This window comes from Pieris napi, chromosome 2, assembly GCF_905475465.1.
Source record: "Pieris napi chromosome 2, ilPieNapi1.2, whole genome shotgun sequence".
NCBI classification, from domain to species: domain Eukaryota; kingdom Metazoa; phylum Arthropoda; class Insecta; order Lepidoptera; family Pieridae; genus Pieris; species Pieris napi.
Genome location: NC_062235.1, coordinates 13992141 through 14018434, shown reverse-complemented (window position 1 = coordinate 14018434; position 26294 = coordinate 13992141). Strand labels below are relative to the sequence as shown.

At 37.7% G+C, this 26294-nt stretch overlaps 3 protein-coding genes and 1 long non-coding RNA gene across 11 annotated transcripts; 3 read left to right on the top strand and 1 right to left on the bottom strand.

The window, feature by feature from the left end:
* The first annotated feature begins 92 nt into the window (after positions 1-92).
* Positions 93-9565, top strand: LOC125057406 (tetratricopeptide repeat protein 7B). Of its 2 annotated transcripts, XM_047661088.1 has the most exons (18): positions 93-535; positions 850-1129; positions 1744-1858; positions 2278-2426; positions 4753-4858; positions 4944-5060; positions 5131-5328; positions 5394-5523; positions 5592-5713; positions 5787-5912; positions 6016-6165; positions 6236-6439; positions 6608-6743; positions 6968-7112; positions 7184-7265; positions 7335-7440; positions 7556-7762; positions 7841-9565. In XM_047661088.1, the coding sequence occupies exons 1-17, from the start codon at positions 409-411 to the stop codon at positions 7756-7758; spliced, it is 2496 nt and encodes an 831-aa protein (XP_047517044.1). In that variant the 5' UTR covers positions 93-408; the 3' UTR covers positions 7759-7762; positions 7841-9565. The 2 variants fall into 2 exon arrangements, with proteins under 2 accessions (XP_047517044.1, XP_047517052.1); XM_047661096.1 differs by lacking the exon at positions 93-535 and having other exon boundaries at positions 991-1129; positions 1744-1844.
* Positions 2927-21196, bottom strand: LOC125057460. The gene is made up of 2 exons (XR_007118207.1): positions 21098-21196; positions 2927-3181 (listed from the first exon to the last, which is right to left on the bottom strand). It is a non-coding gene; the product is annotated as an uncharacterized LOC125057460 (long non-coding RNA).
* LOC125057446 (organic cation transporter protein-like) lies at positions 11292-19574 on the top strand. 4 transcript variants are annotated; one of them, XR_007118206.1, is made up of 8 exons: positions 11294-11845; positions 13959-14160; positions 14241-14341; positions 14574-14728; positions 15075-15707; positions 15877-16058; positions 16347-16516; positions 18351-18463. XR_007118206.1 is itself a non-coding variant. In XM_047661161.1 (7 exons), exons 1-7 carry the CDS (start codon positions 11685-11687, stop codon positions 18528-18530), a joined length of 1602 nt encoding a protein of 533 aa, XP_047517117.1. In that variant the 5' UTR covers positions 11292-11684; the 3' UTR covers positions 18531-19574. The 4 variants fall into 4 exon arrangements, 3 of the variants coding, with proteins under 3 accessions (XP_047517117.1, XP_047517099.1, XP_047517108.1); XM_047661161.1 differs by lacking the exon at positions 15877-16058 and having other exon boundaries at positions 11292-11845; positions 18351-19574; XM_047661143.1 differs by lacking the exon at positions 16347-16516 and having other exon boundaries at positions 11296-11845; positions 18351-19574.
* LOC125057420 (organic cation transporter protein-like) lies at positions 20587-25321 on the top strand. 4 transcript variants are annotated; one of them, XM_047661123.1, is made up of 8 exons: positions 20587-20950; positions 21767-22050; positions 22785-23025; positions 23269-23524; positions 23735-24054; positions 24299-24593; positions 24661-24842; positions 25127-25321. In XM_047661123.1, the coding sequence occupies exons 2-8, from the start codon at positions 21857-21859 to the stop codon at positions 25274-25276; spliced, it is 1638 nt and encodes a 545-aa protein (XP_047517079.1). In that variant the 5' UTR covers positions 20587-20950; positions 21767-21856; the 3' UTR covers positions 25277-25321. The 4 variants fall into 4 exon arrangements, with proteins under 4 accessions (XP_047517079.1, XP_047517071.1, XP_047517089.1 ...); XM_047661115.1 differs by having other exon boundaries at positions 20587-21352; XM_047661133.1 differs by having other exon boundaries at positions 20648-20668.
* Positions 25322-26294: the final 973 nt, after the last annotated feature.

Sequence of the window (26294 nt, the reverse complement as noted above, 5' to 3'; positions counted from 1 at the left end):
TATAGCGCACCCCAACCAACGAACGTCTGTGTCAGTAGTGTATATTATCATCTATGTTATTACTTATTAATAATGACACACAACGCACAGAGTATACCATTATGGAGATGTCAGATGACATTTAGTGTATGATTCTGTTAATGGGTCTCAACTCTCAAGGCTAAACCGCTGAGGAGTGTCGAGTGATTACTGATTAGTGATCGTTGATTGAAGTCTGAAGATATTGTTAAGCCATCTCCATGTTCTGTCATCTGATCGGATAGGAGAGGGGATTGTCGAGTGGAGTTAGGACTGTTCACTGTAGACTGAATATTATTTTGATTTATTTGTTAAGATTTTGTAATGTTATCATAAAATGATAATTTGTGAATACATGCTGTGACATCTATTGTATGAACTGGTATTATCATGACATCGAGAAGTAAAAATTCTGTGCGAACCTACGAGACCGATATTGAAAAGAGTCGCGAGGAGTCTAATTGGAAGAAGGCTGTAGAGTTAGCTCAGCAACTCAAGGCCAGGTCACCACAGCACGGTAAAAGATTCACTGCACTTTACTCAACGTCGTATTTCATCATAATACAACCAGTATAGTAAACACTATCTTTTTATATTGGCTCTTCAATTTTGTTAAAGATAATTATGCAAAACAAAAATTGAGGCTTTCGAGATTTTAACTTTATGCCTGATCCAACTTCTTTCTTTGTTATTTATGTTTTTCTGCTTGCATATGCCCAATTCATTTTTGTTGTATAAGCAATCCTATTTGATCATTACAATGTTAATGTACTTGAAAAAAGTTCAATTTTTTTAAAACAATAATTATACTATTTAATTGTCGTGTTCCAGAGAGCCTTGCACACTTCTTGATCGGGGAAGGCAAGTTAGAAGTCTATCTAGATGAATGGCCTCCTATCAAAGAGAATATAGAGCGTGCTCAAAGAGAGCTGTCTGAGCCTAAAGGATACTTGACACTGGCTACAGACGAAGCCGGAAAGAAAGCAGGAGTTGCATTAGATGCTCATTTGTTGCTTGGCAAGCTTCACTTTGCATGTGGATCATATGATGATGCATTAAAACACTATAAGTTTGCAGAATTAAACACTTTGACAGAGAAAGAATTGCCTGTGTAAGTTTAACAAACTACTAGAAAATTGTTTATGTTGCATGTGATTTAGAATATTTAATACCTATATATAAAACAAAAAAATATATTTGGTATGAGAATCTATCTGACTTAACTTTTAAGTAACTTGTTGTTGCATTAATTTTAATGGCTTGAAAATTTACTGTAATATGTACATATTTGGTTTATTGATAAATTGCTATATTTAGATAAAGTTATATTTGTTTCCAAAATGGTTTATTTTCTAGCAAATATTGATCTCATTGTCTATAAAGTTTTTGCTAAAAAAAAAAGCCAGTTTCTAAAGATTATGTAAACATAGATAATCTTAAAAGAGATAAATCTACTAACTTTAATCATACTACATTTTTTCCATGGAATTTGTAACTTTTACTTGGATAAAATTGGATTATGAGTCACAGTCATGAAGGAAGTGGGGCATGATGTAATATGGTAATTATTGATAGTGTATGAACAAATATATGAATACCTACTGCTTTACACGACTATATTACGTTATGTGCTACTTTACATTCTTAAAATGAAGATGAGATAGGTGTGAATAATTCAAAACATTCTTTAGTAATTATTTCCTAATTGAAATAAAACTGTTTTAGTCGAAGTCTTCGCATCGTAGCCGAGTCTTATGCTATTAAAGGGCTATGCTTGGAGCAGAGTGTGTTACCGTCGTCTACCAGCAAGTTTAAACAAGCCGAATGTGAGGCAGAGTTGGTAAACATAAAACTAAGGATTCCTTTAATACATAAGTTAATTTGTCATTTCAATAACTTTTCTAACTACTTACATATAGTACAATTTTCCACCACCACTTCTGTAGACATTTAATCTACATTAAATTTTGATGAACATGAGGCATCACACGTATTGTATCCATGCTTATCACATTTGATTGTTTTCTTCTGTTTGTATGTGTGCGTCTTTAAAATATATAAATGTGACACGATAAACGAAACGTTATAACATCTTAATGTGGGAGGAGGACGAGAGGAGAGGGTATGGGACTGCTCTCGTGAATGGATTTTTTTAAATAAAAAGGTTTATTTATATTTAAAATTTGTTCGTGTTTATTCGATAAAGGTGGAGGTTAACCGTAAAATATTATGTTTGAAGTGGATTATGGCAAATTTCAGATTCGTAGTTTCGAACTTGCGTCCGAGTTGACGCTGCTGTACCTCCAGAGGGCGTCGGCCGCCAGGGCGGGGGCCACGCTCGAGACCGCCCTTCAGAGGGCGCCTCTCTTGCACATTCGGGCCGGACGACTCACCGCCGCTATCGACAGGTAATAGGAGAGAACTATATGTGCTATGCTCACGGATACAAATGATTGTGTTAGAATTCACTCTATATTTTGAATTCATATAACAAACATATTCTTCCAAATTGGTCGAAGCCCATCCACATTGTCCATAATATACATACGAGTATAGTAATATATATATATATCGATATACTCGTATAGTATCGCATCGTGTATTTATTTACTTACACTGTACACAATAGCCAAAACGGAATACACATTTAAACATACACAAAGCACAGTTTCACCTATACAAATACAAAGAATATATGTATTTATAATAAATTCTAAGTTCTAAGATTCATTGTTCATTATAATATATATTTAATATAAAGGAAGAATAACAAAGCCATTATTAGTAAAAGATACCAGAGCTTTTTTAATTATTTTTAAAAAAAAATTTTGTTACATTAAATATATCTATTTGCTGGTAATTTGTGTTATAATCTGAAGGTATACGATACATGACTGAGTTACGTAAATAGTTTGTATTAGACCGAGGAATTTTAAATAGTTGGGTTTGCCTTGTATTGTATGAAGAAGGGGTGTGAAATAGTAAAAGCGACAATAAGTCAGGTCAGTCAATTAAACCGTTGCAAATAGCGTGTAAAAACATAAGGTCGTATTGTTTACGTCTACATTCTAATGATTGAATACCAAAGTACTTGCAGGAATCTATAGCTACTATACTTTCGGAAATCCTTAAAACTCTTCTTTTCTATTCCATGGCGCAGGACCTGTAAACATTAACTCCGTGAATTGTTTATATAAATAGTTTAATTCTGTTAATTCAAATTAAATTGGTGAAGTTTGTAAAAGTTATATTTGTGGTGATAACGTTATAAGAGACTTTTTTCATGAAACTAATACACATCAATAAAACAAATACGACTCCTAATCAATGTCCAAATGAATTAAGGAAGTAGTGAAGGAACAAATAAATTAAATGAATGCGTAGTTCTTTGATGTGACTTGAGTTGTATTTTAACGTATTTTTGTGCAGCTTACACAAATCAAAATAGATATTTCTAAAGGATCTTTCTTTTCTTTCTGATGGAAACTATATTACAATAACAGGAAAAATAAGATATATTGAATCTCTTACATTCCCTCACCTGTCATTCAGTTCTACTCAATCTTACTTTTAAGACTTTAGAAGTTTACCTGACATTTTTACAAAAGTTTTATTAGAACATTCTGGAATATTGGAGCAAATAAAATAAAAATGTGTGCGTGTACTAGGTGTACACACGTAAGAAGTGAAACTTCTTTATGACCTTATTTTTCGAAAAATGATCTACTATATGCAACTTTACAAAAATTGGTTAAATAAAGTTAAATTAGATAAAGTTTAACAAAAGGCTTTTATTATCATAGACATGAATACAAATACAATTATTTCATTTTAACTTATTACTGTACTACTATGTATTTTTATTATTAGTATTACTATCATTGTTATCGTTATTTTTGTTACTAATGGTTTCGAATCTCTTCGGATCAACCGTGGTAGGGACAAGAAAAAGATGGCGCGTAACCGGAAAATGTGACAAATGTGTGTAAATTTTTTTCCAACGCCGATAAAGAAGTTTGACTTCAAAAAGCAACATGGCGCGTAACCTGCTACAAAATTTCTCCCATACGTCGATAAAGAAGTTTCACTTCAAAAGATGGCGCGTAACGGAAAAATGTGACGTGTAACGAAAAAATGTTACACTAAATTTTTTTCCAACCCCGATAAAGAAGTTTCACTTCAATAATTTGCGGTAATGCCTGTACAATTTGTCTCGGTGCGAGGTATATGAACTATATACATGTTTCACTATCTCTGCTTTTAAATTATTAAAATATATGTTAACACCTTCCAAGTGGATTACTTCAGGATTTAGATTTAGTAACTTTTAAATATTATAAAAATATGACAAATAGCTTAAAAAATGCTTGGTGAAATACGCATTCCTCATGTCTTCAAAATGCTTATAATAAATCTCGTATAACTTGCGATATAAACGACCAATTGTACTAGAACTAAATTGCTGTAGTTGCTAGTAAAATTTGAAATTATAACTGGTCCAAAAAAAATTGCATGCTTATTTTTATAGAGCTCATTACGGTTTTTTTTTATATTAATCAATTTGAATGTAACACTTTCTTTGCTAATTAATTGTTAGTTTACAATGTATTATTATATTTATTATACAAAGTAAAATACAAGTGCTACGTTAGTTACGGCCTAGGTCTGTTCATTCAGATCACTCTCCCACACTCTCGTTCGCTCACTCGGTCACTCTTTGGTTATGATTCGAAGGTATCGGGAAATGCTGACGGCGGTGGAGTCCGTGGCCACGCAGGCCTTGCGGCTGACGCTAGCTCGACAGCTGGCCGAGGTGCTCATGAGGGGCGTCACGGGACAGGTCGGTTCGTCATCGATCGCCAGTCGGTAAGCGTCGGGTCGGGCGGGCGTATGACATGTACGAATACTGTGTATTTATATCGCAGGTGTACAAAGCCCCGCAAGGCGTGTCCCCGCCGACCGGAGGAACTCTGAGCAGGCGCAGAGAGGAACAAGCCTCGGACGGACCCTGGAAACCCAAGAAGTACGCCGCCATCAACCAGGTATTCTTTGTTCTCCCGCATTCGGTTCGTTCGATCGGAGAAATCTGTCTAAAGTGATGTTCGCGAGCAGTTCGTGCCCCGCAACGTGCACGAGGAGGTGGTGCTGTCTCTGGTGGTGGGGGAGGCCATGGCCGTGAGGGACGCCGTGCTCTCGCAGAGCGCGGAGTTCGAGGCCGCTCGAGCCCACTCTTTGCACAACGCCGTGGCGCTCGTGGACCTCCTGGCCGTCGCCGTCACGCGCTGGGGCCAGCTGCCGCTGCTGCTGGAGGTGACCGACCGCATTCGACGGCCCGGAAATGACGTCCGGCAGCTTCTCATTTCTCTCAATTGCAGTCGTTGGAGCGCGCGATGAAGTTCTCGTTCGGGTGCGGCCACATCTGGCGGCAGAGAGCCCTCGCCACGGCCGCCGCCTCCGGGCCCGACTCCGGGCCGGCGCTGCTGGCTCGTCCGCCGCCGAAGCAAGGTGAGGACGGACGCGTCGATCGGGCGTCGAGTTCGAGCTCGGGGTCTAAAGGGACGGTCTGTCCGCAGGTAGTCCGTCGTGGAACGCCCACGTGCGGGCCGTGAGCGTCGCCCGTCGCGCGGCGCCTCTCGTGCCTCACGACGCGCCTCTGAGGCTGGTGGCCGCCACCACCGCCTTCAGGGCCGGATGGGTGAGTGGCCTTCTCGCATGAGTTATTTTCGCTCGTCGGGAGCCAAAATCGGTAACCGAGCGCTCGTGTGCAGATAGAGGAGGGCATCGAGCTGGCCGAGCAGGCGCTGAGTGCGGCGCGAGCCCGCCCCGACACCCCGGCGCCCCGGCTGGCGCGCTGCTACCTGCACTGCGCCATCGGGCACCAGATGAAGGCGCAGGTGACCGCAATTTCTCCACGGCGGTCGAGCCGAAGCGTTCCCGGGCGTTAACTCGCGAGGGACTCGCTCGTCGACCATATTAACGTGTAAACGGCGTTTGCAGAAAACGAACAGTCGCATCGAGAAAGACGCGGAGAACGAGGTCTGCCTGAAGTACCTGGTCCAGAGCGTGCAGCTCGACGACAACGACCACCTCGCCTTCTACCACCTCGCCCTGCAGTACGTGCACCAGGGCATGCTCAACGAGGCCATGGTGAGGCTGCCGACCGGTGACGCTTCGCCCCCTTCGCCTTTCCGCCTCGTCAACGAAGTTTCTGTCGCAGGACGCCACCCGCGCCTGCCTCTCGTGTCGCGCCGAGTGCGGCGGCGGCCTGCGCCTGGCGGCGTCGCTCTGGTCCTGCGCGGCGGCCGGCCCCAGGGGCTCGAGGGCCCTGCACGCAGCTCGCCTGGCCAGGCACCACTACCCGACGGCCGAGTGGCCCCTCTGGACGCTGGCCGCTCTGCAGCTGCTCTGGGAGGGAGGCGAGGTGGGTGGTGGGGTCCGATGTGGCGATATAGAAAGAAAGATAAATATAGATTTAGCCTCATCGCATTTCACTTTCTAAGCTCTAAATTTTACAAAGTTAAACGAGGAGGCTCCTCGATTTAGAAAATATAGTCGCGTAGCGCGATGTAACCGTGATGGTCGCGTTCAGGCGGCGTTGGCCACGGGCAAAGAACTCTTGCGGCTGCTCAACGGCGCCGAGGAGGCCGACGGCGAGCAGCAGTACGCGGAACTGGATGCGCTCTCGGACTCGCTCCGGGACGACCCCCACAGCGTGAGAGATGCCGGTAAGGCGTGGGTGCCTCCTCCCCCTCACGCGGGCGGGCGCTCACTTATTCACCTCTTAAAAATAGGGCCTCATCAAAAATGCAATGCAAAGGAATATCTGATTTAATTCTCGGTTCGAGTCCAAATGACAGTCGACTCGGTGACATTATCGGCGCTTCCGCCGAGTTGAGAAGCCTCACGAGGATCTCCTAAGTTGACGCTAGTCTCTCCCTGACCCCGACAGCGTCGGTGCGAGCGGAGTCGGCGGGCGCGTATCGCGTGGAGCGGGCGTTGTCCGAGAACGCGTCCACGCTGTCGCAACGAGCGCGTTCGCCCCTCGCGGACCATCGCGCCCACGCCTGGCTGCTGCTGGCCGATCTCTGTCTGAGGTGAGCGGGGCCGACGGGACCGGAAGGGAGATCGACGTCGTTCATTGCGTTGAGAATGTGCCCCGTTCCAGGTTGGGTCGCACGAGTGCGGCGGCGGGCTGCGTGTCGGAGGCGGCCGCTCTGACGCCCTTCAGCCATCTCGTGTTGTACACGGTGAGCGAAATATGATTTTGCTTTTGTCCGATCGGCTTTTGCATATTAATGAATTGTTAACCGACGCAGCGGGGGCGCGTGCACAGCGCGTGCGGGGAGTGGGAGGAGGCGCGCCAGTGCTACCAGAACGCCCTCGCCATTCATCCCACGCACGTGGACACCATGCTGCAACTCGGTGAGGCCTAACTTTTATTTGTCTCTCTCTCTCTCTCTCTCTCTTCGTCCGACCGACCCGCTCGTTCGCGAGCGCCCCGCGACTCGGTCTCTTGACTCCTTCTCGCCCCTTAAAGGTGGAGCCTACTACTCCCTGGGTTGGCTGCGCCTCGCCGAGCGGACGCTGCGCGAGGCGGGCGCGCTGGAGCCCGGGCGGGCGGACACGTGGCGCAGGCTGGCGCTCGTGCTGGGCGCCCTGGGCGAGCCGGCCGCGGCCGCCGACGCCGCCGCCGCCGCTCTGGCGCTGCACCCGCTCACGCCGCTCTGCCCCGACCTCTGACACGGTGAGCGCCGACGGCCCTACGCGTGCCGCGTCGCGGCTCATCCCCCCGGGGAGTCTTAATCGTGGTGGCAATTTTCAGGACTCGTCGCGTGAAGGACGGGATCTGCCGAAATTGCGGAGTGACGTGAACTGTTACGTTAGGTTTACGTTAAGGGAAAGTCGGGTGAAACTCTCGTTGTATTCGCAACGAGACTAGGGTTAAGGCAAAAGTAATTACGGTCCGCCATTTTGTTGTAACATCGCTATCTGAGTCATTTTATCTTTAATATGTTAATTTGCAGGATATTACACCATTTTTAATGTGACTTGTCTTCGATCAGTTGTCGTTTGACGCCATCAAATACCCTAAAATAATATAAAAAGTTAACAGAGATTTCGCTGCCGTAGAGTACAGTGACCCCATAAACAATAGCGACGTAGATGTCAGGAGTGTCAGGGCGACCACAGATAACGCTGTCTCTAATAACGTTTTCACTTGTTTTTATATAATTCATAAATTCCTATATCACGAAGCATAAATCCGTGACGATACTTTTAATCGGAGCTTTATTCAGTAGTTGTTTAAAAAAAACTCCATTCGGTCTTCCTAAATTCATTCGGTGTACTAATCGTTGAAGAATAAAAAAGCGAAAAGAACAAAAATACGGCTCTTTTACAGCCATTTTCGTGTATGTTGTAGATTTTAAAAACGTATTTAGAGGAATCGGAGAATATAAAATATAGGAAAGTTACAATTTCAAGACTTGTCATACGATTTTGAAGTAGTGACGAGAGTTCAACTCGAGAGTAAATTGTGACGACATCTTTGGTTAGGAATGTTCCGAGTGTGAAAAGTAATGATTTCGATGCCTAGGAATTGATGTCACCTTACTATTAGTGCAAACATAAATTAACGAAAATCATCTCGCGAATACGTCATTCCACTTTGCTATTATTCATTGTTCACGCGTACTAAAATTACGCGAATCAAATAACAATAACTTGATGAATTTTAACGTGAATATTCGTGTGTCTTATCTTTGTAAATATTTATCACATTTTGAAATTTATAAACATTATATTAACTCTAAAAGTTATAGTGAGATGTTTATTAAATAGATTGACCAATCGAGGTTCTTAGTCGTGCTGTTTCTGTTCACAAAACAAAAAGGAGAGTAAATATTCTTATTTATGAATGATAGCATAACACGTATAATTATCACAATTATAACAATAGTACAATTATATATTTTTAAATTAACATCCTTAAAATGTTAAATTTCTTTACGACGTATTTGATCTGTATTTCCAATGCAAGATTAATTAATTAGATAAAGTTCTGTTTTCTTATTTTTTGAAAATAAGACACGATAGTTATAGAAGATATTTTATTTGCACAATAACCTAAATAATACTACTGAAAAGTCTCTATTTCTCATCTCAATATTTTATCAAAAGAATTGTTTTAAGATAAGGCGATATGCTTTTGTATAGAAAGTGTTATCATTTTAACAACGATTGTGTAAACTATTAGCCCTCTGTTTTGTTCTTGTGTTAGGTGCTTTATTTTTATATTTTACTTTGGGTTTATTTGCGGTATGTTACGGGCATAGAATACGGACGTAGAATTTAGACCAAGAAAGATGAGAAATGATAAAGGTACGTTTAGCTGCCTCTGTTGTAACTTTGTAATCCTAAATTGTAAATATATTATATGATATATAAATATGTTTATAACTGTTCTTACACGTTTATGTAGATGTTCGCATTCGGTGTTGATGTATATATTAAAGTTTGGGAAAACTGTAATTATTACGTTACATAATATCTGGTTTTATTTTTTAACTTATCCTTTGTATTTTCATCTAGTGATTATCGAAAAATTCTAATCCCGCGCCTTAATTATTAACGGGCGCTAATTGACACAGTTGACATTTTAATTGTTAACACATTTGGTTAACTAATTTATTATTAAACATGTGACAAAACGTAATTAAACTCATAACTAATTATTCCTGTAACTTAATATACACTTATGAACATCAGAAAAATTTATGCTTCTAAATTTTCATTGACTATCAGTTATCAAATCAAGGGGATGAAGAACTGGCAATAAAGTCTCCGTCACTCTTTTAAACCGTCAATTTTTTTCAAAAAGTTTGTAATGAAATTTACCATGACACCAAGCTTTTTACTTGCTTACATTTATTCATCATTCAGGGAAAATAAAAGTCAACGATGGTAATCTAACTACACTGTTAAGTAGGAGACAATAATAATTGCTGAAAGTACAGCATTACACGTGTCTGCAATCATAATAATAACTTAATTGTCGGTAATTTTGTAACATCTCGTGCTGATAACGTGACAAAGATCACTTCTAGCAATTGTGTTTCTGTCCACATTGGCGCATTAAAATATGAGACTGATTAGCCAAACGGTAGTATTCACTAATACATACTAATATTAAAAATAAAAACTTGAAAAAGCAGCGAAGTGATAGAAGATAGCACTTGTTAACAAACGATACACTTACTTTATCTTGAAAATGACGGAAAAGATTGTATCTACGACGAGATCGTTTATATTTTAATAGCAGTCAGCAGTTAATATCCATATGAAGCTGTTTATCACGCTCTGCTTTACATCTAGATATATTGTAGTCACTGTTTTCAGAAAAGCTTCTGGTGTGACACTGCTGGACCATCAAAGTGAATCTATACTAATGTAAGGGCTTGATCTAGTTTTTAGGGTAGGAAATTAAACACTCCAATGATGGCTTGAATCTTGATTCACTATAATTCACTTCACTGATTTTACGTAAACTATATAACTTCAAACTTGAACAAACTTTTATAGAACGTATCAATATCTACAAAAATAATGTTTTGCCCATGGGCAATTGTTATCCCGAGTCGGAACTCAAAACGTGAAATTATTTTGCTGCCACAAAACTACGTTAAATGTTGTGTAAACGTAAGTTATAAGAAACTTAAGTTTTACAAATAAATCTTTTCTCTAATATTATAGAAGAAAGTTGCATTTGCAATGTTTGTTTTTATCTTTAACAATTTATAATCAAGCTTAAAATTGCTGGACAGTTTAACAAAAATTTTATTATCTACTTGAAATCAATAATTTTTCAATACCTAAAGAGTATTTTTAAATTTACTAATGTCGGATAATTCTACGTACCTAAATGATGTTACGAATTTAAAAATGTATTAGATATATATTCGTTGTAAAGTAAAATCTGTATATTGATTAGATTATAATAAAAGTGTAAATAATAATCCGAAAGGAAGTAGTTAATTAGTAACTAAGAAAACTAAGTAAAATAAAACTTTTATGATAACAAAAATAGATCCTATAGTCCGACTTAGAAGACTTTCCACTACCACGAGATCGGTATCTACGCGAGTATAACCGCGGGGCATTGCTTGTATTTAATAAAATTATACCGCAATTATACTAGTAGGTACAGTAACATTATGAATGTACTAAATCAGAAGATAAATGTTTTAAACATTTATCTTCTGATTTACAGTGGATAAGGAAAAACTTCGACTGTATTTCTATCGTTACGTTAACACAACCAGCCCTAATTAGGATCAAGTTAAGGAAATATATTATTGATGTACACAGTGCCTGCTAGCTGGAGGTTATGCTCTTGGTACATTACCTACGTGAGATTCAGATTTTCCTTATTCCACCTTGTCAACGACAATCAAAACTTTATTAAAACCTTTTTTTCTAAGTGACCATAGTGACGAGGCATGTTAATCTGCGAAAAATTTAATGAAATGCCATCGTTTGACAAGCGTGGATTATTTTTTCTTAAAAACAACAGATTTTGAACTACTACTTATATTACTATTGCATAAATTCAGGTTTAAATAGCTCTACAAATTAGTTATGTTATTGTGTTAAGTGAAAATGTTAAGATGTGCAAGCCGCGCGATGTGGAGTTAGACAAGATACTCCTGGAGATCGGCCAGTTCGGGAGGTACCAGTGCCACGTGTACGGCTGGGTGGTGCCCGTGATCATCTTCAACGCCATGTTCAAGAGCCAGTACATCTTTAACGCCGCTAAAATCGATTACAGGTGTGTTCACGCGCTTTGCTTGCATTCACACTAACACCGAGGTGGATGCAGCAGACAAAATTTTATAAAAAGACGGTAACAGTAAGTGACAGATATGTACCCTTATCTGAGTTAATTTTATTTAAACGGCCTATCGACACGTGACGATTTTCTCACCGATTTGTATCGCAAAAAGTCAATCAGATTAGCCACACGTTGGCCGAACGCGCCGCGAGCGTGGTGTGTACACGCAGTGGCTGACCGTTACCTAGCACGATGTCCGAAAAGAAGTTAAACTTAGACTTAGTCCTTGAGGAGTTGGGACAGTTCGGAAGATATCAGATTAAGAACTACCTCTTAATCTTGGTACCCATACTATTTAGTGCGATTTACAATAGTCAGTATATCTTTGCAGCTGCCAGCATAAATTACAGGTGATTACGAGTTATTAAAAAAACATTTCATGTGATGGGTCTAAACAATCAGGGGAAATTGTTTAAAAATAAACTGTAGTGTAACAAGTGTTGCCGACTACAAGAATGCATTAATTTCTTTTCCCAGAAATTAATTATTGTTTTAAAATACAATTTTAAAAGTGACAGCTCTAGCTCTGGAGAACGTGCGTTTTTTTCTTTCTCTTATTTATTGCCTCTATTAATTTCGTACATCATACCACCTTAATCTCATTATCGCCAATAACAATTCTGTAATACATAACATTACACCTGCTTGAGATAATGATTATACGCAATAATTGTGTTGAACAAATAATATCATTGTGAGAGATTTTGTTTATAAAGTTTTCGCGGAAGGGAATCGTCGAGGGATTCGAGGTCGCTGCCGTGCTAAATGGTTTTGTTACGTTGACAACGTGAAAATTATTATTTATCTTGTCTATCTATCTATCTTGTCTATTTATTCATAAAATAGTTTTTATTACTTCTGATTAAGGATTTAAATGATTTGTCTATTAACAATATAAACCAAAGAAAGCCTATAATAAAATTTATATAGCTATTTTTACAACCTTCTTTTTAATCTAATCTGTCTATTCCTTAGGTTTCTATTGTTAGTACACTGTTAGAAGCCACTCGTCATAAATCTTCTTTTGTATTTACTCTCATCTATTACATTAGTGTTTTAAGCTTTTTGAAAGTGGTTTTTTTAACTCACTAAGCGTGGCTTAGGGTTATCGCCAACGGCTTGTCCCAAAGTAGTTAATATGACATTATCATACCCTGACAGAATATATATGGCAGTGTATTATTAAAAGTTATCATTATTATTACCTACTCTTGCAAATTGATAGGATCGGGGAGCATTATAACGTCGGGATATTTATGGCTTTAATGGCACACACTTAATGAATTTTGGACGCGATGCCTCGATACTAAACCTTATCGTCGATTTGTATGGATTAGTTGATAAATGTGAGCGGATTATTGTCTTTATTAAATTCGCTCTCTAGAGAAAGATATTGTTCGTTGAATCATGTAGGTGTTATGAATGTACTCGCATGAAGATACTCATACTACGACAATCTTTTTGTGTATAGTATTCAATGTTATCGTTTTACGTATAAAAAGGGGCAGCTCCAGGGCATGAATTATGCAGCAATTCAGGATAATACTTAGCGAAGGACATTTCCTCAACTTGATCTGATTAGCAGGATGTCTTAGATTAACATTCGTGATTTCAACTGCCATAAATCGTTGCGTAGCAATATTAGGTAGGGACTAAATAGCCAATCGTGGCATTCTGAGATAGCAAACTTCCTTAAACCTTGATTAAAAATCATTATCAATTCTACACGATAGAAATTAGCTTATCAATAACGTTATAACGGCTTACAAAATCTTTGGAATTTGTAATCACAATATTTCTTTCTTCATTAGAATTTATAGAAGATGACGCCGTACGCACTCACGAGCCCTCTGATATTCAGAGTGTCCATGGGCGGTGGTATCCTTAACATTAGATGGCAGCTCGTAGATTAGGTTGCCTGTCAAACTTACGTATGTACATTCCGAGAGATATTTCAACTGTTTTGGACTTAAAAGCATTAAAAAAATGGAAAAACAAAGGCTTCCTGGTTAGCCAATCCCTGTCATATAATATGTTTCACCTATGTCAGATGTCGCGTGCCCCAATGTGAGGCAACGCCGCCTCGTTTCGAGACCAATGGTTGGGGGCCGTGGGCGCTGCCGGACTCGGGCGGCCGGTGCGAGCGATATGTGTCTACGGGAGACACCTGTTCGGCGGATGCCTTTAACAACTCCCAGACGGAACGTTGCAATAGCTGGGTTTATGAACACAACAATACTATTGTTGCCACCGTAAGTATATAGTTTACACAGCACTTGAGTGTGAGTAAACCGTTCTCTTCTCTTTACTCTTGTTCATTTTCCATAACCAGTTTGACCTGGCATGCGTAGAGTGGAAGCGAACGCTGGTTGGGACCATACACAGTGCAGGCATTTTCATCGCGCTGCCGCTTACTGCCTATATATCTGACACGTAAGTTATTCACTCCACTCTACTGTTTATAATAATAATAAAGTGCTTTTCCAAAAATTAGCAACATTTCTTCATCCTTGATTGATACATAAACGTTATTGAACAATCTTTAACTTTAATAAAATATGTACTCATAAGACCCAAATAAGTAACGACTCAGTAGCTGGCTTAATATGTATTCAAACGAACTTGAAAGTGTGAGAAAGCCATATCAAAATAATATAATCTCTAGATTCGGTCGACGCGTAGCGTTTATCCTGACGGCGGTGGCACCTGCGGCGGTGGGCGTGATCCGGTCCTTTTCCACCAACTACATCATGTACGTTAGCCTTGAGCTAATCGAAGCTATTGTCGGCTCAGGCGTCTACACCTCGGGTTTCATTCTGGGTGAGGGCATTCAAAATCAAAATCAAAATACGTTTATTCAATTTAGAAGCGTCTTAGGGCATGCTTATGAATGTCAAAAACGTTACAAAATTCGCGAAAGAGCAAGACTACGCCATCCGTTCGCAATTGAACAATTCGATCATCGATTATGTGGAGCTGGGATAGTGGAAAGTGGTCTAAGTAGATAGCTCACTATAAAATATAGCCAATACCATCGAAGTTAGTCAGATCTCATCTGTATGAATTATAAAATAATACTATTTTCCAACGTACGACCGTTCTGTGTTTGTTAAGGTTAATGAACTGCAAATAGTTTCACTGGTTTGAATGAATGATTCTTTTGCAGCTTTAGAGATGGTGGGAATCAACCGGAGAGTCCTCGGTGGCAATATGATATCCTGCGCATTTGCCATGGGGCAAGCGTTCGTGTCACTCATCGCATGGGGAATTCCAGAATGGAGAACATTGACGAGGGTCCTTTACGCTCCATCGTTCATATTTATCCTGTACTGTTTTATTATAGAAGAGAGTGTCCGATGGCTGCTAAGCAAAGGAAAAATAAAGGATGCAGCAAGAATAATATTTAAAGCTGCCGAGATAAACAAAAAGAAATTATCCCCGGAGACGATAAAATTATTGACCGATGAGAATGTTCAATTGGAAGGTTCCGTCCCTACCAACGACGATAAGAAGGAATCTTTGGCGATGCAAGTCCTCCGCTCCAGGGTTTTGATGTCGAGATTATTTATTTGCTCGTTTTGGTGGATCACAGTGACGTTTATTTACTACGGCCTCTCCATAAACTCTGTATCCCTCGGGGGCAATAGTTACGTAAACTTCCTACTCACTGCGCTGGTGGAGATTCCGGGATACTGTCTCAGTGTGTTGACCTTGGACCGCTTCGGGAGGAAGGCGTCTATTATGACTGCATTCTTCGTTTGCGGATTATCACTGCTCGGACTGCCATTCATACCAGAACGTTAGTTTAATTTTTTAAATCATCGTATTTGTACATTCGCTATTAAATGGTAATTACTGCTGATTACCTTCATACCGGTAAATTTAAATAGATAACCTAGTTTTTTTTAGTTTATGTATAAAAGTTTTTCATCATTAAAGTATGGTAGTGTAGTGATAGGTTATTTCAGATGTGCAGTGGGCTCAAACGTGCCTCAACTTGTTGGGAAAGCTGGCCATCAGTATGGTGTTCAGTAGTATATACATATACACATCAGAACTGTACCCCACATCCGTCCGTCACACGATGGTAGCGCTGTGCTCTATGGGGGGTAGAATAGGGCAGCTCATCGCCCCACAGACCCCCCTTTTGGTAAGAATTTAATAGATTTTAGAAACAAATCTGCGTAATGCGATCATATAACTCTTAGATACCAAAATAGAATATTGTATTTTCATCTGTAGTAGCAGTTGACATGTTTCATTCGTCTAAAGTTCAAGTATTTCTTTAAGAAATGAATAGGGATTAATGTATCAGCTGGCACTTGAAAATTATGCCTAAATTCATCTACTAGCAAGCTTTTAAATACCAATAATGTACAAGTAGAATGAGCTCCTTTTGCTTAGAGGTAGCTACCTCATTTAGAAACTGATGTTGCAGAGAGAACAGCTCTAACGATGGTGAGCAAGTTTATGATCAGCATGGTGTTTGCGTCTATCTACATATACACAATAGAATTGTTTCCAACTCGGGTGCGTCAATCCATGATAAGTTCCTGCTCCGCGATTGGACGAATAGGATCCACCGCCGCACCACTTACACCTCTGCTGGTTTGATCTCGTACTTAGATTAGTATACAGGGTGTAGTTGGTCGGTTATTTAGCTAATGTAGTTGTGAAAATGTTATAGATCAAAATGTTTTATTGGCGTTTCTAATTGTCTTTAAAATGCAACCTTAGAATTATTAATAATAGGTATGTTAGTGTCTTAGTGTAGTATGTACTATGTAGCGTGTCAATATTCCATGGTTTTATAGAACTTATTAAATATCAATTATATTGAATACATATTTGCACGAAGAAAATAATTGTTTGTCTTTGAAGGGCATGAACAGTAATTAGCAAGTGTCATATTATCATTGAAATTCCAACAGATAACTTGTTTACCTACATTGTTTCATGATCGCATGTGTCGTGGCATTTTTATAATTAATCAAAGAAAATGGGTAATCTAAACATTGAAAAATTTTAATCTATAAAAAAAATGAGGTTAAAAAGCTTTTCCAACAAACGTACTGTTGTAACGCATTAATGGTTTTATATCTAAAATACTTGTACGTTATATTATTCTACTTTCGTTCTCTATCTTGATCTAAATCATTGTCCATCCTGTAATCACTCATATCTTTAATGTTTCAATTTCTTCAATTAAATTTCCTGCCTCTTAGAAGCATGGATTTATCATTCCCAAAAAGGCTAATCCTACTAACTTTTTCAATTTCCGACCTATCTCAATTGATACTTGATGCTTGAACGCTTTATACATGAGAAAACTAAATGAATTTCGAAACAATTCCGCACTTAATACACTTCAGTTTGGCTGGCCATAGCACGGCTACTGCGCTGGTACAACAAACAACTTACAATTCTCACACTGATAGATGTCAGCAACGCTTTTAATACAATAAATTTTGAAATTCTCGTGGGTTTGCATAGTTCTATTAATATTTATTTACATGCTGTCCGTGCATTAAGACCAGCAATTGCCTGTCTCAGTGGAGTTCTGGGGTTCCGCAGGGCGGCGTACTCACTCCTCTTCTCTTTGTTATTTATATTATGTTTTTTTCCTTTTCGTCTATTATCTAATTCGTTGTTAAACCTACGTTCAATGAAGTCTCAATGAGCTGCCAAGCATGCCATACAATCAACAAACGATGAGCTGGCAACGATAATTGACTATAGTAAAGATTTTGGTCTCTAAACCAATTCAAACAAGAGCAAAGTTATTATCATTGGCAGCCCATATTTTACATCGAAAATTGACGGGGCCAGGTTACCTCCTGTATATATCGCCTGAATTGCTTAATAAACTTGATCATCTGCAACATTTTTCTATCCGTTTGATATTCGATCTAAGAAAGTATAACCACATCTCTGCTTTCCGTAAGGGTCTAGGCTGGTAACCCATTTGTTAGCGGCGTTATTATCACGTTCTATATCTCTTATTTTCCATTCTGTCTTTCTCAAAAACGATTTTATATTCCTGGGAATTCATAGCTATAGCCTACGCTCTTCCAAGAACTATATTCTTGAAATCCCATCACATAATTCCTTTCTTGGCGATCTTTTAGGGTCTCCGCACTCCGCAGTGAGGCATGGAATTCGCTTCCTGTCCCTATCCGCTTAAATTACTATTATGTTATAATTTCATTGTTTTGTTACATTATTTTTGTCTAAGTAAGTATATCTTATGTAGTTTTGCACTTCTTGCGCTCACCTTATTTAACTTTTTTCCTTACTTATTTCTCTGATCGCTCGACAGTGATAAGTATGCCCCCCCCCCGTTGCCCTTTTTATTATTTAATTATTTTAATTGTACTGTATTTCTTGCAACAAATACTAAAACGTGGATTACTTTATTATTTTTTAATATATTTTTTTGTAGATGGAGTACATGCCGTCACTGCCGTACCTTTTATTCGGATTAATGGCAGCAATAGCAGGATTTCTGATGCTGCTCACGCCAGAAACTCTCCACATCCAGCTGCCTGATACCATAAAACAGGCTGAAGGGATAGCTATTGCACCGAGAACCAAAAAGACCACAGACATCATAGTGGACTAGGTTTAAGTGTCGCGCTTCGATTTGTTGGTTCCCTTTGAATTTTGTTTGTTCTATCACGTGTCTGCAATACGCCCTCTTAATTTGCGCTCCATAAGCTCATCCAATAGAAAAATAATGTCGTCTACTAAGAATACACTCACTGAAATAGTCGCTCTCTTTCTGACAAATGATGTGGGAGCTGTGATGAAAAGACACGAGGGTTCTAGTGAAACTTTGATCATCCTTGTTATGAATGAGGGTGAGCCGGATACCTATATACTATTTTATTTTTTGCTTTGTAAAGGTGTATATGTACAAAAAAATATGTTTTATTTGGTAAACGGGTCGCTAGTGGCAATCCGGAAATTAACAATTATATATTCTTATATATACAGCACCTAAGAGAAAACTTAGACGACCGATAAACGTTAATAACAAATAATTATTTCATAAAATGTAGGTAAAAATTTCATTTTATATACCAGAAACAATACTGAAGCGTATTTAATCTAATTATACTTTATGGTAAGTAAGACGGCATCGAAACATGCTTATAACACACCCGACATTACCTCAATCATAATTATTTTATTTAAATTGTATAATATTAGGGATATAATTGTTCTCTATCTATGTATCTCTAAAATAACTATTATTTATTTAAACTATCGCTTGAATACGGTAAGTGCTGAGTAGATGATGTTTTGTCACATTCATTTGTTGTCACAATGATAAAAACAAAACATCTAAACCTATTTGAGGTTTATCAATAATGTACGTTTTTAAATAATGGGTTAACTTTATTTCTTATAGCGTGCCGTTTAAAGCCGTTTAAAACGGGATTTAATTTATAACTGGCAGGTTTCATTGTTTTATGTGATGGCAAAACAAGATTTTGAAAATGTTCAATCTGCCGAGTATTATTTAAAAAATTAAGATAAACTATAGATCTAGTCTATATTATTTTGGAGCTCAACACTATAATTTACGTAAAGAACAATGTGTGAATATTATATGAACATTTGGAGACCTCCTAGGTAATGACAAATAAATGTACAGCTAATATGTATGTCTATTATTTAGTAGTAAAAGCAAAATAAAACCTAATGATGAAAGTTACCGAAATTATCTGTGAGAGATAATTTTAATTGTAGGCAAACTGTCACCTTACGATGATAGTTGACTTGCTTTTACTATTCTCTTATTCGCGGTAACGATAAACCTTACAAAAGTAATACGCAAAATGTTGTTTAAAAATTTTGCTCACAAAATTATAGAAGGCGCAAAATTGACACACTTAGGTAATTTTAACAATTTTATTTGTGTTCAGAATTCAAATAACCACTTTTTCAATAGTAAAATTATATCAAGGGCTTGCAAGGTATTCGCCTCATTTGTTATGTTGTGTGTTATATTGATATGTTATATAGGTAATCACGGTATAGAAAATCTACCCTCATCATGAATCGTTTCAGTGTTTAAATAATTGACTTAAATTGATGTTATTTGTAGAGACAATTGAATTATGTCTACCTCATTATATTATCATTATGGCATATATATTCATTATATATGCCATAATTGTAAAACAAAAGCATCTCATTTTGATACGAATTGTATGCCAAATTCATAACGCATTACGCTAAATCGATTTTGATAGGCTAGTATGGAGATAGATATCGTATCAACCAAATACATCACCTAGACGCCTTGAATATTACCACAAATTAAATTATAACATTCAGGTTTATGGTAATTTTCTATCTGTCACGTAGTAACCACTCTTTACGAAGTTTTGTAGGTTATTTTAAAAGTAATCATATATAATATGCGAAACTGCAGAGCCGCGTCATAGCCGGTCACACCTCTTGCATCTTAGCGGATGTATACACAATGAGGCTATTATATCCGAGATGTATTTTCTGTCTGATAATGTAATCAGGAAATGGATGATCAACATAGTTAACATCTGGATAAAGGCTTACACACACCAGATAACCACGACCTCAATAAGAAATTGTTAATTTTATGCTTTTAGACTTAGTAAATACTTTCGTTTTCCAATGAAAATGTTAGTAACAGGTTGGCAATAACTGTGATCACACATATATCGTACACATTCACTGATTTGTTTATTTTTAAATTTATCGCAAAAGAAGGTAGTTCTTAGTTAATTAGTTACTATTAGAAACAAAGAATTCGGGCTAGTGCAATATCCATTAGTTCTACTAATATTGGAGAGAGATCAAACGTCGTTCGTTACTGGTTAAGGTCGTACTCAGAAAGTGATGCAACTGGGCCAGTGGACTCTAAAGCTAAGTTAAATTAACATAGGTACACAACAGTGTGATCGTGTTGGTGTCGGTTGTGAAGTGTAACATTAATAATTATTGATCTAGCGAAGGGTTATCTGGCTTTTGAGTGTTTAAAATTTAGTGCGGGTATAAAATGTTATTATGTTAACTTTTTCATATGTTAAGTGGAAGAAAATATCTATAATTAAAATATAGTTAATAATGTAACATAGGAAAAACAGTAGATGCTTCAGTTTAAAATAATACCTATAGAAAAACAGTAATACGACTTACCTACGTCGGTTTAACAATCATAAATGCGTTGTTGTCATTATCTTCGTCTCCGTAATCTTGTAAAAGCCAGTAACTGCTGCAGTTTGTGATAATAAACCCCTATGAGATAAGATCATCTTCATTTTCATTATCAGTTTAAGTAATATTGACATACATCTTGTTCGAGCACATCAAGTGTAAAGACGTTACTAACTTACGTTTCCGACCGAGGTCCTTTCTACGCCTATAAGCTTGTTTTCAATTTAAAAGTTGTTGGTATGTGCTTCCTTTTCTAGATATATATTTGTTTTACAATATAGTACACGATAAAAAGTTTGAAGTATTAGGTTGATTATTCGCGACTCAACAATATGTTGTATCCGATAGCAATGCAATAGCATTAATTAGGTACCTAGTCATTATTACTAATAAAATTATGACAAATATTTCTGGTATTTAGATCAGACAACTGTGGGATATAATAAATTGTAAGAACGACTATGTGTTTGATCTATTCCATGTAAATATTATGTTTTATTATCTGTCGTCGCTTAGCTTGCTAAGGTAGTGGACGTGATCCCAATAACTTGTATTAAACATTATTTTAATAACAATAATTTAGTATATTAACGACATAGGTCATCAAGCATTTCTAAGACAACATTAATAATAACTCTTAATTACTTTAAGTAACCCAATGAAACAAACCTGAGCAAGCCAACGAACGAGACGAGTTGAAACAGCGCTCGCTGTCTTGACGAATTTTATTCCTTAAATAAAATGACTGACAAAAGTGAAAGTTTGGAATCTGAGAGAAAAAGTGAGAAAGTAATAGATTTGGACCATGTCCTGGTTAACGAGTTGGGCCAGTTTGGGCGATTTCAGTTCAAATACATCTGCCTCATTGCGTTGCCTATCATGAGCTCGGCTTTCTTCAGTGACTACGTCTTCATAGCAGCTGCAGTACCGCACAGGTTAGAAGTCAAACTAATATTTTATCTAAAATATATGTACAATAGAATGCAGTGTTCCATTGGAGTCCTATTATACTTGCCGCTATGTTAATTTTACATAGGGAAATATCAGATGTTTAAAGGTCTAGGTGAAATGGCGCTGTAGATTGCAGTTATTGAGGATAAAATTGGTATAAGGCAATGCAAATCAGAATTAAATTATTGTTATGCATCTGGTATTTTAATGCATATTCTATTATAATACTGCGTATTTTACTAAAACTTATCTATAAAGATATATATTAGGTACTATAATTGCAAATAATTTTTATTTTTTTTTATTTTTTTTTTAGACAATTCACACCAATTGACCTAGTCCCATGCTAAGCTGGTGAAGCTTGTGTTATGGGTACTAGGCAACGGATATACATACATATTATAGATAGATAGATAGACATATAAATACATATTTAAACACCCAAGACCTAAGCACAACACCAAATGTTCATCACATCGATGTTCGTCTCAGCCGAGGATCGAACCCGGGACCCATATTTGTTTGTATCTTTCGAAGATACAAATTTCGATGATGTTTATTACTAATCAGGATACATTTTAATTACCAGTTGTCTATCACTGCTAATCGTGTCATCGAAAAAGATAAAAATGTATTTTATTACTGTTTTTTTATTGTAGTTGTGACTTATCTAGTAATTAAACTGTGGAACGATTTAGTGAGAACCGTATAATTTCAGATGTCGCATTTTGGAATGCGGCGAGATAAATAAGAGTGCCGTTTTTCGCCCAGAGTGGATCGCCAATGCAGTGCCGGTCAAATCGGGGGGTTCTGCGCTGTCCAGTTGCCAAAGATATGCACCTGCAGGCTCTGGCCCTAATGGCTCTTTGCTGCACTGTCCCATAGATCTGTTCAATCATTCATATACCCAGAAATGTGATGTATTTGTGTACGAGAGAGACACTTCTGTCGTATATGACGTAAGTGTTTACCTTAAAATAATTATTGTTATAAATAATATTGGTCTTTGGTCTTTGTCTTGGTTTGAGTACTTCGATAAAATTTCTTAAGCGGATATAAATTGACCTCTCGCCGATGACAACAGCAAAGCACTCGAACGTCGAGTTATGTATTTTGATAAATTAATTGATCACAATTCATTTATATAAGTAAAATTTATATTTTGTTCTCTTAAATATTCGATAGTTTTATTGTCGTTTTAGTTTGATCTCGGATGTAAGGAGTGGCTCAGAACTCTCGCAGGAACCATAAGTAGCCTAGGAACGTTACTAGTTCTTCCATTCATCGGTTACATTTCTGACCATTATGGACGACGCATGGCTCTGCTCGTCAGCATCTTCAATACGGCTGTCGTAGGAGTATTTAAGGCGTTTTCCGTAAACTATACAATGTTTTTGACCTTGCAACTACTAGAAACAACGTTAGGCGGTGGATTGTTTAGCGCTGCCTATATTTTTGGTAGGTAACCTTCAAATAACTACTTTATCAATAGAAATTTATTTCAATACCTACTAAATATACATATAATATGCATACCAGTCTAAGAAAGCATAAACATTTTATATGGCGGTAATTGTTTCGATTTCTTCGTCATTTAGTTCTCTGCTGTATCATAATAAGCAGAATTAATATATATTTTCAAAATAAACTTATTGGATAATGTTTCAGCTGCAGAGCTAGTTGGCCCCAAGTTCCGAGTATTTGCCTCCGCTACATGTTCTTCTACGTTTGCCATTGGTCAGGTAGTCCTCGGTGCCGTGGCCTGGCTTGTCCAGCCTTGGCGGACCTTGGTACTATCTCTCTACATCCCGGTCTTTCTTCTCTTATCTTATTTCTGGATATTCTCGGAAAGTATCAGATGGCTTTTATCAAAGAAAAGGTACGCCGAAGCTAGAATAGCGCTGGAAAATGTCGCAAGAGTTAACAGAACCGAAATAAGCGAGAAATCTATGAATGCATTGATGAATCCTCCCACTAAACCGGAAAGAGTAAGTATCAATATTGAATGTTAGGAAATGAATAAGTTTCAAATTGTAATACAAAGAAATATTCCAGTGGCGCTACAACCTTTAAGGATCTGGGCCTCAGATTTCTGAATCTGTTTGGTGATCATTTCTTTATTCTAATATTATTTGGAAGACTCTTCGGGTATACCTGAGGTATCGGAAAAGCGGCATGCTTAGATAGAAAACCCATTGGTGCACCGGGATTCACCTTCTATTGATATTTCAGGACGAGAATCACAGTCTGACAACATCAATATTGCAATCCTCCGTTCTGCTCAGACGTGTATGTACAACTCCAGTCTGGTGGATTACGACGACGTTTGTCTACTACGGCCTATCTATTAACTCAACAAGCCTGTCAAAAACAGTGTATTTAAATTATATTCTCACCGTAGCAATAGAAATACCAGGGTTTTATACAGCCGTGCTTACATTGGATAGATTCGGGAGAAAGGCGACACTTTGTACCGGCTTTTTATTTAGCTCAGCCTGTAACTTCGCGTTCGTTTTTATACCAGCAGGTTAGTATACCGTATTTTATTTGGTCTTTATTATTGCGTTGGTAATATAATTTAACATCTATTTCAGAGTTGACTGCCTTCCGCATGGTGGTGTACTTGGCGGGTAAATTCGGTATCTCACTGGTGTTCACGTCTTTGTACCTCTACACGTCAGAGCTCTACCCCACCGAGTTTAGACATAGTCTTTTAGGGTTTTCTTCAATGATCGGTAGAATTGGGTCTGTTTGTGCTCCGCTTACACCATTACTTGTAAGTTTTTCTTTTTAATCCTAGTGACAAGATATTACCTATATCACTTAACATCATCTATTTCAATATTCATCTTCATCTATTGCATGAAGAGGAGAGTCTTGCGAGAAGGGTGATACCCTCGAGGGAGGGCTTATCGCCGAAAGAAACTGTTTCGTGTTGGAACAAACAAACAGATAATCAGACACTTGTCTGTAAAACGAAAGAAATGTAGACGAAAAGAAAAATTATGTTTGAATACGTATTAGACAGACATAACTTTAAGCGACGCATTCCCATTTCAGACTAACCTTTGGCTCGGTTTGCCAAACACAATATTCGCTATTTTGGGATTGATATCTGGTGTTCTAGTTCTAACGCAACCAGAGACACTTGGAACAAAACTACCAGATACCCTGGAGGAAGCTGAAGATATCGGAAAGATAAAGGCGTAAAAGATTAAATTTTTCAAAGTGGAAATACAAGGTTTTCATACCAAATTTAAGTTATGTAATTTACCCATTTAAAGTAGGTATTTATTTTGCGTAACATTTAAGACTTTTTTATAAATAAAAAAATATAGTTAAAGGAAACATTGAATATTACTTGTTTCTTGTTTTGAGAATCATTTATGTACTGATTACTGACTAGAAGTTTTAAACACCCGAAATATCTTTTGTTCACGTATATAGCAAATTAAAATAATTACAGACCTACCTACCCATTTTATTTAAGATAGAAAAGCATTGTTTTATTTTTATAAATCAGATGTAATTTCTGGTCTCAAATTAGCGGCATTTTCATTACCACTAAAAGGAAAGTACCTAGCTTGCATTTCAGGTAGTGTAAAAAATCCGGCTTTGCAATGAGCAAAAAAAGTGTTATATATAAAGGGTTTAATAGGAAAATAAATACATACAGTAACGATTAATATAAATAAATATAATAACGATATATAGTAAAGATTTTAAATGAAATACAAGGATTTGTTTTCTTGGAAAAAAAATTCTTTTATATAATACTAGCAGTTCCCTGCCACGCTTCGCTGTAGCACATTGTAATTGAATGGTTAAGAAATGAGAAACAAAACAAAGAAAATATTTCATATAAGTTTAATTTTGCAATACTTGTGGAAAAAAATGATAAAAACAATCCTTGATGCGGATCATCATGCTAAAATTTCAGTTCTTTTTGAGTTTTTGAAGCGTCTACAAACCAACATAACATTTTTATATAGATTATAACGACACATTGGATATTTGACACTTCATTGAACATATTACACGTCTCAAGAATATCTTATGATCTAATTTGTACTATTAAAAACTTCGTTGCAAGAAATGGGTACAATTATAATATTTTAATAAGGACGGCAACGGGCTGCCTTAACGCTTTCGAGCGATCTCTTCCAGGCAACCAGGTAAGACAAAATAAAATAGAATATGGAGCCTACAAGAAATGTAAAACTGCTAA

What these genes read in the sequence shown, in the direction of transcription:
- LOC125057406 (XM_047661088.1), top strand. Translation starts at nt 409, where the DNA reads ATGACATCGAGAAGTAAAAATTCTGTGCGAACCTACGAGACCGATATT. An exon ending in CCGAATGTGAGGCAGAGTTG is followed by an intron (nt 1,859 to 2,277) that starts GTAAACATAAAA and finishes GGCAAATTTCAG; the next exon opens with ATTCGTAGTTTCGAACTTGC. An exon ending in TGAGGGGCGTCACGGGACAG is followed by an intron (nt 4,859 to 4,943) that starts GTCGGTTCGTCA and finishes TTTATATCGCAG; the next exon opens with GTGTACAAAGCCCCGCAAGG.
- LOC125057446 (XM_047661143.1), top strand. Translation starts at nt 11,685, where the DNA reads ATGTGCAAGCCGCGCGATGTGGAGTTAGACAAGATACTCCTGGAGATC. An exon ending in GCCGCTAAAATCGATTACAG is followed by an intron (nt 11,846 to 13,958) that starts GTGTGTTCACGC and finishes CACCTATGTCAG; the next exon opens with ATGTCGCGTGCCCCAATGTG. An exon ending in CACCTCGGGTTTCATTCTGG is followed by an intron (nt 14,729 to 15,074) that starts GTGAGGGCATTC and finishes ATTCTTTTGCAG; the next exon opens with CTTTAGAGATGGTGGGAATC.
- LOC125057420 (XM_047661123.1), top strand. Translation starts at nt 21,857, where the DNA reads ATGACTGACAAAAGTGAAAGTTTGGAATCTGAGAGAAAAAGTGAGAAA. An exon ending in CTCCCACTAAACCGGAAAGA is followed by an intron (nt 24,055 to 24,298) that starts GTAAGTATCAAT and finishes TTGATATTTCAG; the next exon opens with GACGAGAATCACAGTCTGAC. An exon ending in GTTCGTTTTTATACCAGCAG is followed by an intron (nt 24,594 to 24,660) that starts GTTAGTATACCG and finishes CATCTATTTCAG; the next exon opens with AGTTGACTGCCTTCCGCATG.